At 40.3% G+C, this 16,123-nt stretch overlaps 1 protein-coding gene across 4 annotated transcripts in view; it reads right to left on the bottom strand.

Annotated features, from left to right (window-relative positions):
- LOC149442469 (unconventional myosin-Va) overlaps nucleotides 1-16,123 on the bottom strand; it is a 242,304-nt gene that overhangs the window by 103,280 nt on the left and 122,901 nt on the right. For all 4 annotated transcript variants that reach the window (XM_089656073.1, XM_089656074.1, XM_089656075.1 and 1 more), the window contains exon 5: nucleotides 15,315-15,471. In XM_089656073.1, coding sequence (XP_089512199.1) covers nucleotides 15,315-15,471 — 157 coding nt within the window. The remainder of the gene's footprint in view (nucleotides 1-15,314; nucleotides 15,472-16,123) is intronic.

Below are 16,123 nucleotides of genomic sequence, written 5' to 3'. Positions count from 1 at the left end.
CCCTTGCTGTGAAGGCCAGTTATAGACTGGGGCAGCAGCCATTTTTGAGTCATTAGCAGAAACACAAGGATGACTAGTCTCATCAGGAAACATCAAATAAGTCAAAACCTTGTTCAACTACTACGGTTTACTCCATCCCACTCCATATATTTAAATAGGAGTGCTTTGGTAAACTCCAACATGGATATTTATGCTCAAAGGCCCGAAAACGGCCTCTGCACACCTGAATGTCCTTCTAAAGTCCATGTCCGATAACTTCACAAGTACAAACATTTACACAGATGCTCAATTTTCCCCAACATTCAATTAGAATGGAAAAAATACTAAATATAGTCTATGAAAGTGTATATCTGGGCACAATAAAAAATAAAATTCAGTACATTGCTAAAGTACATGCACATTTCCACTCATCTTGTGCTCCTTTAAAAATGCTGCTAACACAGAAATATACTTGTGAATTCCAGCGAGCTATCTGCCTTTAGGAAACAGACAACACAGTGCCCTTGCTGCACTGAGATCCCAAGCAGTGTTTTCAGTCTTGTTGGACTACAGAGTCCCACCCCCCACCTTCCCTAATGCATAGTACACACAATGAGAATATCGGACGAATGATCATCCATTTTTTTTTTTTTTTGGATGTTAGTCTCATATCAAGAATGAATCTTTTGCTAGAGTTACGAAAATACTCGTAAGACAGATTAGAGCTTCCTACGATGATGTAATATATTGTATGGTATTCTTTAGTTTCGGAGCATGTGGGGGTCTTGGTTACTCAATTTTTTATGAATACTGTACTGATTAAAACTAAAATAATTTGTTCTGTTATCTTCCGAGAACATTTTTTTGTGCTTGTTCCTTTAGATCAGCCTCTCAACCAGGGTGCCTTGAGGTTTCTTCAGGGGTGCCTTGGCAGAATGTCCAAAAATTTTCCAAAACTTGTATACAAGCCAGTGGGTGGAACAAGCCTAACTTTTAGTTACACAAAGTCACAGGTTATCATTGTGCACCATTACGACCTTCTAGCCGGCGGCATCCCGACAACCAATGACATCATCAATTGATAAGGAGGATGACAGCTGCCTGCACAGCATCCTAGTTTTACCCTCCCCTGCCCCTCTCCATCAGTGCTGGGGTCACATTAGCTCAGTGATGGAGAAAAACTGAGGGTGAATAAATCACCTCTAATGTTGGGTGTGCTATGTGTGTGGAGGTTGCTGCATTATATATAACTGTTAGAATAGTTTTTCACATTTTAGAATGGGGTGCCTCAAGACTGTCCATAATTTTAAAGGGTGCCTCAGGACAGTCCATAATTTTAAAGGGAGCCTCAGGACTGCCCATAATTTTAAAGGGTGCCTCAGGACTGTCCATAATTTTAAAGGGTGCCTCGGGACTGTCCATAATTCTAAAGGGTGCCTTGGGACTGTCCATAATTTTAAAGGGTGCCTCGGAACTAGCCATAATTTTAAAGGGTGCCTCGGAACTGGCCATAATTTTAAAGGTGCCTCGGGACTGTCCATACTTTTAAAGGATGCCTCGGGACTGGCCATAATTTTAAAGGGTGCCTCGGGGCGGTCCATAGTTTTAAAGGGTGCCTCGGGACTGGCCATAATTTTAAAGGGTGCCTTGACTAAAAAAAAAAGGTGGAGAAACACTGCTTTAGATAATTTTGCATGAAATGCCTGATTTTCTCATCATGTGTACTAGGCTTTAGGTTTGAAGAAGCACTTTATTATGAAATGTGCATACAATGCAGGAGAGAGCTGTACTGCATGTGGTTTGCATACTGAAATTTGCTTAAATATAATAGACTATTCACACTACTGTATCCTATTATAGAGCAGACAATCTCTAATAAGGGATTCCTATTGCCTTTGCTTTCTTTTATTTCTACCGTCATCAGGCATACAACTGAGCAATGTACTACTGTTTATGATCGTATATTTACAAAGTGAACTAGGATCATATGGGCTATATCAGAGGTGGAGACCGTATTTCTAAGGATGCTTGATCATACCACAAACTACCGTAACCGTTACCGCTTCAGGCTCTGCTCATTTCACCAAAATGTTAACACTAGGGGGCAGAATTCAGGCTTTCTATTCTGTGCCTAGGCTGTCTACTTCCATACACAATGTACTGACATGACAAGAAAACACATGAGGTTTTCTCAGCTTTATCGGGTTGGTGGAGAGATTATACCTTTGAATATTTCTTATCTTTCATTGGATTCAAAATAAAATCACCCAGCATTAAAGTGCTCTGTGTTGCAAATTAAGTGACAGCCAACAAAATGTATTCAGGTAACTGAGAGATTAAACATCTTATTTGTTCTTTTTTGACATTTCTAGTTTCTCAGTTGTTATGGCTGTTTCATGTGAGACTTTTCCTGCATGACCTGTACACTATATTGTACTATCTATTAATATACCATCTCTAGGTCATACTATTCCACAATCTTACACTTATTTGTACTTTTTTCATTAAACAAAAAAATAAAGGTAAAAAATATCTAAATTTTTTTTAAAGTGATATTGTCCTTATTTTGTAAACGCGAACTCAACATTTTGGACAATATTACACCCATATTTAGGGCTCTGTCCATAAAGTTGTGCCATTTATTTTCAGGCTCATATGCAAAAAAATAAACAATACATTCCATTTTAAATATATGTGTATTTATTATTTTTTGCAAAAGGTGAACTTAGCCTACAGGACACTTACACCCCCTTCCTGTCCAGGCTAATTTCCAGCTTTCAGCGCTGTGGCACTTTGAATGACAATTGCGCGATCATGCAACACTGTATCCATATGAAATTTTTATCTTTTTTTGTGACAGATAGAGCTTTATTTTGGTGGTATTTAATCACCTCTGGGTTTATTTTTTCACTGACTGGCACTGATCAAACATCCTCATCACACAATGCGGACGATTAACCTGTCAGGTTCCAGAGTGAGTATAACAAGCATGCTTTAGTGCATATACAGACTGATTTTACTGTTGTGGGTTTAGTAACACTTAAAACAAAAAGAAGCATTAAGTCTTAAGTACTACTTTGTTATGAATGTTTTTATAATCATACTATAGGCTGATAAATATTAAACTAAATCAGTATGTGTATACACATATACACACATATATATATATACACACATACATACACACACATATATACATACACACACACGTGTCTCATTTACTTACTATACTTATATTACTTACCTATATATTTTTTTTACTTTTTCACATGCTCCCAATTCAAAATAATTTTTTTAACCTCTTGCACACTCAAGATTAACTAACTGGCTTATAGGCTGATGTATTACATTTAAATCATATCCTCCCTTTTGTTTCCCAGTGAAATGAGCCTAAAATTCCCCAAGCCCACTGGAGGTGAAAGTACAGCTCTCCTTTCAACTATCAGCTTAATTGCAGTATACTGTCACTTGAGTGTCACAATGCAACTCAAACATTTATTTAAACATGTATTTAGAGGATAATAATACACCTAATGTATAATTGCCATCTCATATTAATGACAAGCTGTGGTTTGTGTAGAAAAACAATGTATATGTATATGGAAGTCACACTTACTACTGGTTGCCTTTGACAGTGATCAGGAAGAAAAGGCTATAGTAGCTGAATAACAGCACTGCAAAAAAGGTTCAGCTGCCAACATCATATAAAATGTAATTAATGTAACTAAGCACATTATTTACCCGGGGAATTGTAGTATAATAATAGGCAGCGCCCTCCTTTTTTACAGACTCAAGATGGGATAATGACTTTCTATGTCTAGAACATGTCTATTCACATGATGACTGGCCTGCATGGAAGATCAGCTATGGAAATATATTGTTCTCTATACAGCATCTGCAAGAAAGTAGGTTGTGTTCTCCCACATCTTGACGTCTGTAATGTGACAGGATTGTGTACAAACACTGCAAGCTGAAAGCATCACGTAGACACTATAAAAAAAAAAAAAAGACTTCCTTGTAACATCCATTCCTTTCCAAAGTTGAGTTCTTTTAAACCCAAAAGCTACAGAGGTATATTAGGTGGAGTGTTAAAATAAATGATATATTAGGATTACACGATTAGCCCTGGTTCACAGAAAATGCAACTTTGAAATCGTACTACTTCACTTGAAGCAGCGCAATTTCAAAGCTGCAGATCAGTTTGTACCTCCGATTTCACTGCAGCTTGCAACTTCATTTAACAGAAGTTATTGCAATGAAATCTGAAAAAAAAGTAATGCAGGAATTATGTTTGATTGCATTGATTAAGTCCGTGCCATAGAAACACATTAGATGCAACTTCCGGTGTGATTTGTTATAATTGACACGTATTTGACACCCAAGACCATTAATACATCTCTAAGCTGACTACCGTGAAAAGGAAAAGATAGTGAAGTCATTCAAAAAGTTATATTATATCAAAAAATTATAATATTCAGCCAGGTAGTCAACGACGTGCCTAAAACTGTCTGAATATTATGATTTTTATTATACAATATAAAGTTTTGTATGACTTCACAATAATGTTATATTTGTGGATATTGCAGAATATATTTGAATTAAAGTTCAGATTTAACAAGAACTTTTAGAGCCTACATGCTCCAAGCTCAGCAATCCTGAACTTTAAAAGATACTAAAGGTCTGGAACATTCATAAAAAAAAAACACAAACACAAATGGTAGTATATGAATTAATTCTATAAACACAATTTTTGGACGGAGTAGAAAGAGTTAGAAGGTTTTATCAGGTTTATGTGTAGGCTCTTTGCATCCTGGGGAGATTTCTTACTCACCTGTCCTGGTGATTCGAAATGTGAGAAAACTCCCCAGTGAGTTTTGGTTGGTGTTGGACTATAAAGTATAAGTATATATGATTCCCCACCCCCCTGGCCTTATATACTGATCTGTCCACAATCTTCTGAAATCCAAGCTGTGCAGCCTGCTACAACGCTCCAGGGAGGTTCTGAAGTCTTCTGCACATGCTTGGACAAAACCTATTAATTTATATAGAGAGGACATCTATCACTGGGGCACAGGATTTGTGCCCTCTTCATTGGAACAAATAGGATATGAACCTGGCAGGACCCTGGACAGGGGAGTATAAGACTTTAGGAAGCGTGTGTGTGTGTGTGTGGGGGGGGGGGGTAATAATAGAAAAAATATTTTTCCAAATACATATTCAATACATGAGAAAGGATTCGTAGAGCACTATGGGCCATCCAAAGACAGCCCAGCACAGCTGCTTGCTTTTAGGCACAATTTGTCTGACTGAAACTTTGGACCAGGATTTTGCCTGTTCGCTCTTATAAGACTATGGGACTGATCGTGAGAGTTTTCAGCATTAGCTCCTCGAGGGACACACAGTGTGGACAGCTAAGCGTAAGACCTTTGGGGATGGAAGAGGGGGAATCATTTAAAAGAGTAATTGTAGAAATGCAGTTGTCCTTTAATATTTTTGAGATTACTACAACAGCCTCGCAGCATTTCATTGCAGTTTCGTCAGGAGGATGACTAAAATTAAACACCTCATTTACATTACACAAAATGTACTGCATGTACAATAAAGGGCTATTTCACTTGTCTTACGTTATGCTCATGAATGTCTTATTACTCTGCATACAGCTCGGTGTCATCTTTGGGTAATACAAAGTAGAAGAAATAGATTTTCAATGATGAGGCAACGTCTGTGCTTTTACCTTCAATCAGCACGCTTCATAAGTTATATTCACAGCACTGTGAAAAGCCTGATTGGCTTACAGTACTACCCTTCTCCCCCTCCCAGAATAAATTCTGATGTGTAGTGATTAGAAAAGTCTAGCACAAAGACAGATGAAGGTAAAATCTAAGTAAGGCACATCATTTTCAATAAGTAGAAGAGTAGATTAAGTGTGGTCTTTTTTTTTATATCTACTTACGCTTTGTTTTAAAAAATAAATTGCTGCTTTTGCAGCAATGCTTAACTGCTCTTCTGCACTACCCCTACAGAAAGTTCAGTCCTGTTATGGACAAACCTCCTGGTCCACTTCACCATGTCAGCCTGGGATAAAATGACAATACAAGAGAGCATTGCTGATTGAATAAAACTAGTGCCACACCATACAGCATGTAAGACCATCCACCACCAACCTACAGCAAAATAGGAAAGATCCTGGGACATCACGCGACCAGCCAACAGAAGAAGCTGGATATAAGAAAATAAGAGAATTATCAAAAAAAAAAAAAGAGAGAAAGTGTAAGTGTAAGAGAATTTAAAAAGGGGAGGGGGGGGGGGGTGTGCTTAAAAATCATCCCCTCTGTCTGACCTGTTGAGCGAGTTGCCCAAATATCTCCAAATCCTTGCCTTCTATATCTTTTTAGAGCCAAGATCACTGTGGCTCGAGCACGGAAAACACTTGTGGTCAACATTGCGTTAAACACAAAATATCCTGGTTAATGAGTAATGAAAAATTGGTCAGTATCGTCCATGATAAACCGCTTCGATTTGAAAAGATTTGGACCCCCTGAATCAGGTACCTCCAATCCCCCTAGCGAGCAAGGGTCATCTGGGGGTTGGTGGGCAGGGACGAGGCGATCACTCTCTTCTTCTTTCTCTTCTTTTCTCTCTTTCCAAGACTTTGTTTCCTCTTTTCTTCTGTATACCAATTTTGTATCTCTATATTGGTACAAGTCTAAAGAATCTCCTAATCCAACATGGCTATGGTCGGTAGCTGGTAATTTCTTGAGGTTGTTTAGCTATAGCTTACTTTGCCTTTATGTTCATCTGTTCCATTATATACACTGCTCAAAAAAATTAAAGGAACACTTTGAAAACACATCAGACCTCAAAGCGGAAAAATATCATGCTGGATATCTACAGTGGGGATCGAAAGTTTGGGCACCCCAGCTAAAAATTTGTATTAATGTGCATAAAGAAGCTAAGGAAAGATGGAAAAATCTCCAAAAGGCATCAAATTACAGATTAGACATTCTTATAATATGTCAACAAAAGTTAGATTTTATTTCCATCATTTACACTTTCAAAATAACAGAAAACAAAAAAATGGCATCTGCAAAAGTTTGGGCACCCTGCAGAGTTAATATCTTGTACTGCCCCCTTTGGCAAGTATCACAGCTTGTAAACGCTTTTTGTAGCCAGCCAAGAGTCTTTCAATTCTTGTTTGAGGTATCTTTGCCCATTCTTCCTAACAAAAGTCTTCCAGTTCTTTGAGATTTCTGGGCTGTCTGTCACGCACTGCTCTTTTAAGGTCTATCCATAGATTTTCAATTATGTTGAGGTCAGGAGATTGTGAAGGCCATGGCAAAACCTTCAGTTTACGCCTCTTGATGTAATCCCCTGTGGATTTCGAGGTGTGTTTAGGATCATCCATTTGTAGAAGCCATCCTCTCTTTAACTTCAGCTTTTTCACAGATGGCATCAAGTTACCATCCAAAATTTGCTGAAATTTTATTGAATCCATTTTTCCTTCTACTCGTGAGATGTTCCCTGTGCCACTGGCTGCAACACAACCCCAAAGCATGATTGATCCAACCCCATGCTTAACAGTTGGACAGAGGTTCTTTTCATTAAATTCTGCGCCCCTTCTTCTCCAAACGTACCTTTGCTCATTCCGGCCAAAAAGTTTAATTTTAACCTCATCGGTCCACAGAACTTGTTTCCAAAATGCATCAGGCTTGTCTATATGTTCATTTGCAAAGTTCAAACGATGATTTTTGTGGTGAGGACGTAGAAGAGGTTTTCTTCTGATGACTCTTCCATGAAGACCATATTTGTACAAGTATCTCTTTATAGTGGAATAGTGTACCACAACTCCAGTGTCTGCCAGATCTTTCTGGAGGGATCGTGCAGTCAAACGTGGGTTTTGAATTGTTTTTCTCACAATCCTGCGAGCTGTTCTGTCTGATATTTTTCTTGGTCTTCCAGATCTTGCTTTAACTTCCACTGTTCCTGATGACTGCCATTTCTTAATTACATTCCGAACAGAGGATATTGACATCTGAAAACGCTTTGCTATCTTCTTATAGCCTTCTCCAGCTTTGTGAGCATCAACTATTTTCAGTTTCAGTTTTCTAGACAAATGCTTAGAAGAACCCATGGTGCTGATTGTTGGGGCAAGGTCAGATGAGTCTGGGCATTTAAAACCTTTGAGATTGACATCACCTGGTCTTCCCAGACGATGACTGAGAACAATCCATGACACTGGCAGGTCTCAGCTTTGCAAAAGGGGCAGTGCATGCTATAAATTCTGCAGGGTGCCCAAACTTTTGCAGACGCCATTTTTTTGTTTTCTGTTATTTTGAAAGTGTAAATGATGGAAATAAAATCTAACTTTTGTTGACATATTATAAGAATGTCTAATCTGTAATTTGATGCCTTTTGGAGATCTTTCCATCTTTCCTTGGCTTCTTTATGCACATTAATACAAATTTTTGGCTGGGGTGCCCAAACTTTCGATCCCCACTGTATACTGATATGGACTGGGTAATGTGTGTAGAACATAAGGGTGCCCCATCGTTTGATGGAAATAAATTATCAACCTACAGGGGACTGAATTCAAAGACACCCCGAAAACCAAAGTGAAAAAATGATGCCACAGGCTAGTCCATTTTCCTGAAATTTCATTGCAGTAACTCAAAATGGTACTCAGTAGTCTGTATGGCCCCCACGTGCTTGTATGCATGACTGACAACATCGAGGCATGCTCCTAATGAGACGATGGATGGTGTCCTGGGGTATTTCCTTCCAAATCTGGACCAGGGCATCACTGAGCTCCTGGACAGTCTGAGGTGCAACCTGGCAGCGTTGGATGGACCGAAACATGATATCCCAGAGGTGTTCTATTGGATTTAAATCAGGCAAGCATGGGGGCCATTCAATGGTACCAATTCCTTCATCCTCCAGGAACTGCCTGCATACTCTCCCCACATGAGGCTCAGGCATTGTCGTGCACCAGAAGCATAGGGTCTGACAATGGGTCCAAGGATTTCATCCCAATACCTAATGGTAGTCAGGGTGCCATTGTCTAGCCTGTAGAGGTCTGTGTGTCCCTCTATGAATATGCCTCCCCAGACCATCACTGACCCACCACCAAAACGGTCATGCTGAACAATGTTACAGGCAGCATAATTCTCCATGGCTTCTCAGGGTGAACCTGCTCTCATCTGGGAAAAGCACAGGGTGCCAGTGGTGGACCTGCCAATTCTGGTGTGCAATGGCAAATGCCAATCGAGCTCTACGGTGCCAGGCAGTAAGCATAGGGCCCACTAGAGGACGTTGGGCCCTCAGGCCACCCACGTGTTTCTGATGGTTTGGTCAAAGACATTCACACCAGTGGCCTGCTGGAGGTAATATTGTAGTGCTATGGCAGTGCTCATCCTGTTCCTCCTTGCACAAATGAGCAGATACTGGTCCTGCTGATGGGTTAAGGACCTTCTACGGCCCTGTCCAGCTCTCAGAGTAACTGACTGTCTCCTGGAATCTCCTCCATGCTCTTGAGACTGCTGGGAGACACAGCAAACCTTCTGGCAAAAGGATGTATTGATGTGCCATCCTGTAAGAGTGGGATTACCTATGCAACCTCTGCAGGGTCCAGGTATCGCCTCATGCTACCGGTAGTGACACTGACCCTAGCCAAATGCAAAACTAGTGATGAAGATGAGTAGGGAAAAAAATATCAGTGGCCTCCACCTGTAAAACCATTCCTGTTTTGGGGGTCATCTCATTGTTGCCCATCTAGTGCACCTGTTAATTTAATCAACACCAAAGCAGCAGAAATTGATTAACAACCCCCTCTGCTACTAAACTGACCAGATCAATATCCCAGGAGTTTAATTGACTTGATGCTATACGGTGATTAAAAAATGTTCCTTTAATTTTTTTGAGCAGTGTAGAATGTGTATCCAGAAGATGTTCGGTGATATTGAATCCCTATGCCTATTATTCAGGTGTAGGCGGGACCTTTCTGTAGCGTTAGTGGGAATCAACCTACTCCTTAGGGCGCAACTAATGCTGGCTGTCATCTCCCCGGCATTGACCTGCTGCGCTCTGAGGAGGAGGAGGAGGGGGGGGGGGGTTGGGCACTCAAAAGAGTTGGGCTTCATTTAGATGTGTGTGGGGGGTGGCAAAAATGTGCGGTTGAGACGAGTTTTTGCTACATACCACCCTTAAGCTGCAATAGGAAGCAGACCGTGGCATGTAGATGGTGCAGTCACGATGCTCCACGCGCAAAGTCTACCCGACATCTAATTATCATTATACACTCAAGTAAATGTGGAAGGGAAGAAGGGAGGCAAATGTAAGGGGGGCCAGAGGTCACTGCTAAAGGGGAAAGGTGGGCAGAGAACACTACTGTGGGGGGTTGTTGGTGTATGGTGATATGAAGGGCGGTAGAGATGTGAAGGGGGGCAGAGGACACTACTGTGGGGGGTGGTAATGTGCAGAGGGTAGGGAACATTGCTATGGGCAGGGTCACCCCCATAGCAGTGTCCTATACCACCCTTTATCTCACCCTCCATTGTAGCATTTTCCCTTCTGCTCTATAGCAGTGTCCTCTGCAAACCCCTCCCCATCCCTCCCATGGAGAGGTATTTTAAATATCGGAATTTCTCGAAAGTGGCTGGGGATTTGGATTTAATGCCCCCCCTATCTCCACAATGCAACCCTAAGGCAGCTGCCTTATGCAACCTCATTCTGACGCCCAGCATAAGGCTGCTTAGGCAGCTGACTTAGAGCACAAGGGTGGGGTAAAAGCCAAATGCCCAGCTACTTGCTGGAAATTCCAATTTTTTATATAACAGTCTTCAGACAATCCCCTTTATTTTCCTCTTGCAGCAGCTGAAAGCCAGCATCTCCTCCCCTCCCTCCCACGCGCATACAGCTGCTGCAGGAGGAAAATCCAGGGGATCGGTTCTAGTAAATGCCTCCCCTGCTGCCCCTCTTGTCCTTGTTCCTTTTTCTGCTGCCTAGCCCCCGTGTGTTCTCCTTTCAACAGGGCTCCTAAAAACAAATTGTAAAAATAAAACTAAATATTAAAAACTACTGACACCATCCACTGCTCTACTAACTACCACCAACCTCTGCCCTACTGACACCATCCACTGCCTTATTGACTGACACTGTCCACTGCCCTACTGACTGACACCATCCATTTTTAAAGGTAGGCCAAGTTTGTATTTTTAAAGTGACATGTGTTTTATTTTTTCCTTACTACTTAGTTGGGCCTTGTTAATTTCCTGCATGCAATAATGCAGAACCCCAAAATTAATTTAAAGTACTTTGGACACTTTGATTAGGCACATTCTTATCAAATGAGTTAATTTTCCCCCTAACACTCTCGGGTGCATTTATAAAGGTTTTCACACAAGGTTTACACAACTTTCACCAATAATCCACACATTTTTCTAACCGATCACAATTAGAAAGAGTGAGACTCTTTATTTTGTTGAGGAATACAAGACTACACAAGACCTATAGCATTACAAAATGGTCAGAGTCCTTTTCAACTCCAGAGCTTTTCATGACATTCAGAACAGAGTCAAGACTTTGCCAGGAATGTCTTAATTGGCTTGTTGTGTTAGAAGACAAGTAGAAGACTTGTTTTATTTAAAACCCAAGATGCATTTATTGATTTTAAGCTCTGACTGACAGATCTGGTCTGACTTTCACCCCCTGGGAACTTTGTCATAAGACCAGTTTCTAACATGTTGCAATGCCCACGCTCTAAAAAAAAAAAAAAATGTTCTTTACGGAAAAACGAATTTAGCATTTTCTTTCAAAACTACTGCTGTGTTAGAAAAAAGATGAAAGTTTCTTTATCAAGCCCGGACTGGCAATCTGGCAAGTGTAACAGGTGGAAAGACAAAAGGTAATAAGTTTATGAACCAGTATGACTTCTTGTGAGCTTCAACTGTCCAAACACATTCTTTAATTCCATATCTGGGCCTCAGGAGTTTAGTTGGCAGATGACCCAAAACCTTTACACTGTTATACCATCAAGATAGGTAGTCTGGTCATGGATACCGACATGGACTGGTACTGTTGTTGGCACATATGATAAAGCCTACTACTCACACAGGCCTCTGCACCAAATCAGTGCAAGGGGCAAAGTGTATCGTGCAAAGTGTAGTAACAAATCAGAATCTTCTACAGAGTGACTGACTTCTGCAATGATTTATTCAGGACAGGCTATTATGTGTTAGTGTTCTGTTTACTGAATAAGCATACTAGCCTTGTCCTGATCTCCACGCTCTGCCCTACTCTCTGAAAACTTAATAAAGGGCAAAGGTGTCTGAAGGCAGAATTCTAGAATGCTCTCAAAAGTTTTGCTTCTCTTCCTTATGGGCAGAAAATACAAACAGAATGTTTTTCTGCAACCAATTTCTATTATAAGAAAGAGGCTGTGACATCATCCATTCACCTCTCTTACTGCAGCTATACAGCACATGGCCATTGGGAGGAAGGATCAGTGAGGTGCCCAAAGTCACATCCTAAGGACATTCAGCACTGCACAGAAAACCTGTCATAGAAATGATGCATTGTAGTGGGTTAGTCAGACCTGGATCTGTCTCTTCCCACTACCGTTGCGAACAAACTAGACCAAGGGTAGGCAACCTGCGGCTGTTGCAGGACTACAAGTTCCATCATGCCTCTGCAAGTCATAGCTGTAACTGTCAGTTTTGTAATGTTGCAATGCCTCATGGGAAATGTAGTTCCACAACAGCTAGAGAGCCGCAGATTGCCTACCCCTGAACTAGACGGTCAGAATGTGACTTGGGTCCTTCCATTACACTTGTGAACAAATGACACAGTAAGCAGGTCAGACCACGACTCTTGGGTCCTCTTACTACATTTATGAACAAACATGGCATTGGATGCTGCAGAATGAAACCCTGGTCCTCCCACCATACTTGTTACGGAACTACATAGTGGGCAGGTAGGACCAGGACTCGTGGGTTCTTCCATTACACTTGTGAACAAACTAGACATTGGATGTGTCAGAGTGAGACCTGTGTCCTTCTACAATACTTGTGAATGAAATACACAGTGGGCAGGTAGGACCAGGACTCTTGGGTTCTTCCACTACACTTGTGAACAAACTAGGCATTGGATGTGTCAGAATGAGACCCGTGTCCTTCTACAATACTTGTGAATGACATACACAGTGGGCAGGTAGGACCAGGACTCTTGGGTTCCTCCACTACACTTGAGAACAAACTAGACATGGGATGTGTCAGAATGGGACCCAGGTCCTCCTACCATACATGTGAATGAAAGTGGGAAGGTAGGAACAGGACTCTTGGGTCCTCCCACTACACTCGTGAAGAAAATAGACAGTGAAGGTATCAGAATGGGACTACAGTCCTCCCACTACATGTGTGAATTAACTACACAGTGGACAGGTCAGATCATGACTCGAGTCCTCTGACTACAGTTATGAATGGATTACACAGGGGCATTAAAAGACAAATGGCTGGAAGAGAGGGAACAGTAGCCACTGGGCTAATGAAAGGTAAATAAAGACAAATGACTCCTTATTATGCCGGGGTCAAGATGTGATTTCTCTATGGGTGGAAGACTGTTTTGAAAGTGTAACTGAATTGTTAAAAGGTAAGAAATCACTTATCAAAATTTTTGGAAAAAAAATCTGCCCAGGTTTCAACCTTAAACCTTGTTTCTTTGTTTTTTTTATTTCCAGAGATACCAACATCTCTTAGAATATAAACTTTTATCTCTGCATTTTTCCACTAGCTTGTTCTTATTACACGCTCCAGACCATAGCAAAATTTTTAGCCCAAAGGAATCCTTGGAATATTTTTTAGGTCTAGAACACAGGTGTCAAACTGGCGGCCCTTCAGCTGTTGCCATGAGGCATTGCAAGATTGACAGTTGAACCCTAGTTGAGAATGCCTGCTCTAGACCGTGTAAACACAGATTTGTTTACATTCAGTTTGCTTACATATGTAACAGCAGATAAGGACTAAGAGAAAGAAAAGCATAAACCACGGCTAAGAAAGAAAGCATTTGGTTTACCTAGTGATTGCATTAGAGCTGCATTCTGCTTTTTGTAACTCTACCAGGAATCATATGGGAAAGGGAGGTGGGCAGGGCTTACATTACTTTGTACCAGGCTTGTCTTCCTTGACCAGTTAATGATCTCCATGGACTACATGAGTGCACCGCAACATATAATCTTTACTAATAGCTCTTGGTACTAAAGATCACATATGTACAGCAAACTTGTTTTCACTTCTTGTCTGCAGTTACAGAGCAAATAGACATAAATATAAGTGTGAACAATCCAAAGGTTGCTTTGGCTGCCTGTGATGAGAACTCAAAGCACACTGGAAAAACAGGGGTAAAAGGTTATTTTGCAAAAAGCTAAAGTGTTTAAAAAGTACAGTAATCCTTTAAATGAAAATTGATGATGTGCATACTCCTGCTAAGTCACACATGGTTTTCTGATACTTCATTCCAGAAGAATTAAACTGCTAAAATTGCATTTTTTCAGCCAGCATGCACTGGTTGTACACAGTCCTGCAACATTATCTGTACGTGTCACCTCATATTTGAAAAAGAGCAGTCTCTATGTGATTAAATTCAGGTTAAGAGGAATAGTAGATCAGTCAAATAAACCTTCCAGCACTAATTTTAAAGTCAATAACTTCCTGTAAATGGAACACCATCTTACTGAAACTCATATTTTTCCTCTAAATAGCATGACGCAAAATGCCAACACAAGAATAAGTTACCCAAACCTTATTAATTAAGAAACATATAAATTAACCAGAATCCAGTCAACCACAACCAGTTAATGCGAAAAGTGCAGTTCTCAATCCACAAAGAAAGCAAGCTGGTTTCTTATTAACATTCACAGTGGTGTCTGGTGATATTTTCTTGGTGAGCGTACCGAATGAAGACAGCGTGAAGCTAATTCTGCTGTACAAAGTAGTCAAGCTTTTATTAATGAGTAATAGCATGAACATATGCACACTGCAAAGTTAAATATTTTTACCATAAACACTTATTTTTGACCTTCACAAACAGGGCAGATACAAAATATTCTCCGCTATCTAACGAGTGAATAATTGAGAAAAATTGGTGCAAAATGAACAGCCAAACTATTTCACAGTCAATAAATCAGTTATTGTGGAAATTAAAAATGTTTCTGAAGAATAAAGTTCCTGCTTGACCAGAGCTGATCGCTGCTTGTACACATGATCACAACTGCAATTCATATGTTAAATACAGATATACTTTGAGCATATACCATGGGTACTCTCATTGCTACTAGTTACACTTACCTCCATAATTGGATTAGAAGCCAACACTTTCTCTTCTATATTTGCCTCGCTCTCAGAGCCGCTGACCGTGGCAAAATATCTCATGGCATACTTGGCAGAAACAGTCTTCCCTGCACCGGATTCCCCACTCACGATGATGGACTGGTTCCTCTCATCCCTGGATCAGATTGCAAAGAAAATAAATGCTCCAAGTTATATTTTTAATGAACATAATACAAGCACTGACACTTTCCTGACTAACTGGTTCATGTAATACTACATCTGCTATAAGGACTATTTTCTTATCATGGCAGAAAATGAATGGAACTGTCCCTAATCTGCAACTGATTACAAGCTTTCTAACTGGAGATGATTATGACTTTCAACATGGGCTAAAGAGACCTTCAAGAATCACAAAGAACTACAGAAGTCAGGAAGCCATGCAACACATATGCCCTTCGAGCCAAGTTCCCCTCTACTTATTAAAAGTCTGTGACCTTTGAGCTTTGTGGAGAACTACATTCAAATTATGTAAATTCTAAAATTAAAAAAAAATGTAGACACAAACCTATGGGATGCCCTCTCAAACTTTACCTATGAGCAAAATAGTTAAACACCCCTGGCATACCATTAAGGGATCTAATTATACATAGGCTTCTGTTCTTTCTGCGAACAGGAGTGATTTGTGACTTGTAAATGTACCCGCTATATTGTGGGAAAATTACACGGACATGTATAAGGGAAATAGAAATGCTCTATAATTGATGAGGTTATATATTTATTACGCTAAACATGGCAATACAGAAGTTGAAATATTGGTTTTTAAAAAA

Source organism: Staurois parvus, unplaced genomic scaffold (assembly GCF_062004578.1).
Source record: "Staurois parvus isolate SC_StPar_1 unplaced genomic scaffold, SC_StPar_1.0 ptg000885l, whole genome shotgun sequence".
Taxonomy (NCBI): domain Eukaryota; kingdom Metazoa; phylum Chordata; class Amphibia; order Anura; family Ranidae; genus Staurois; species Staurois parvus.
The sequence above is the reverse complement of the archived record's forward strand: the minus strand, read 5'-3'. Positions and strand labels throughout refer to the sequence as shown.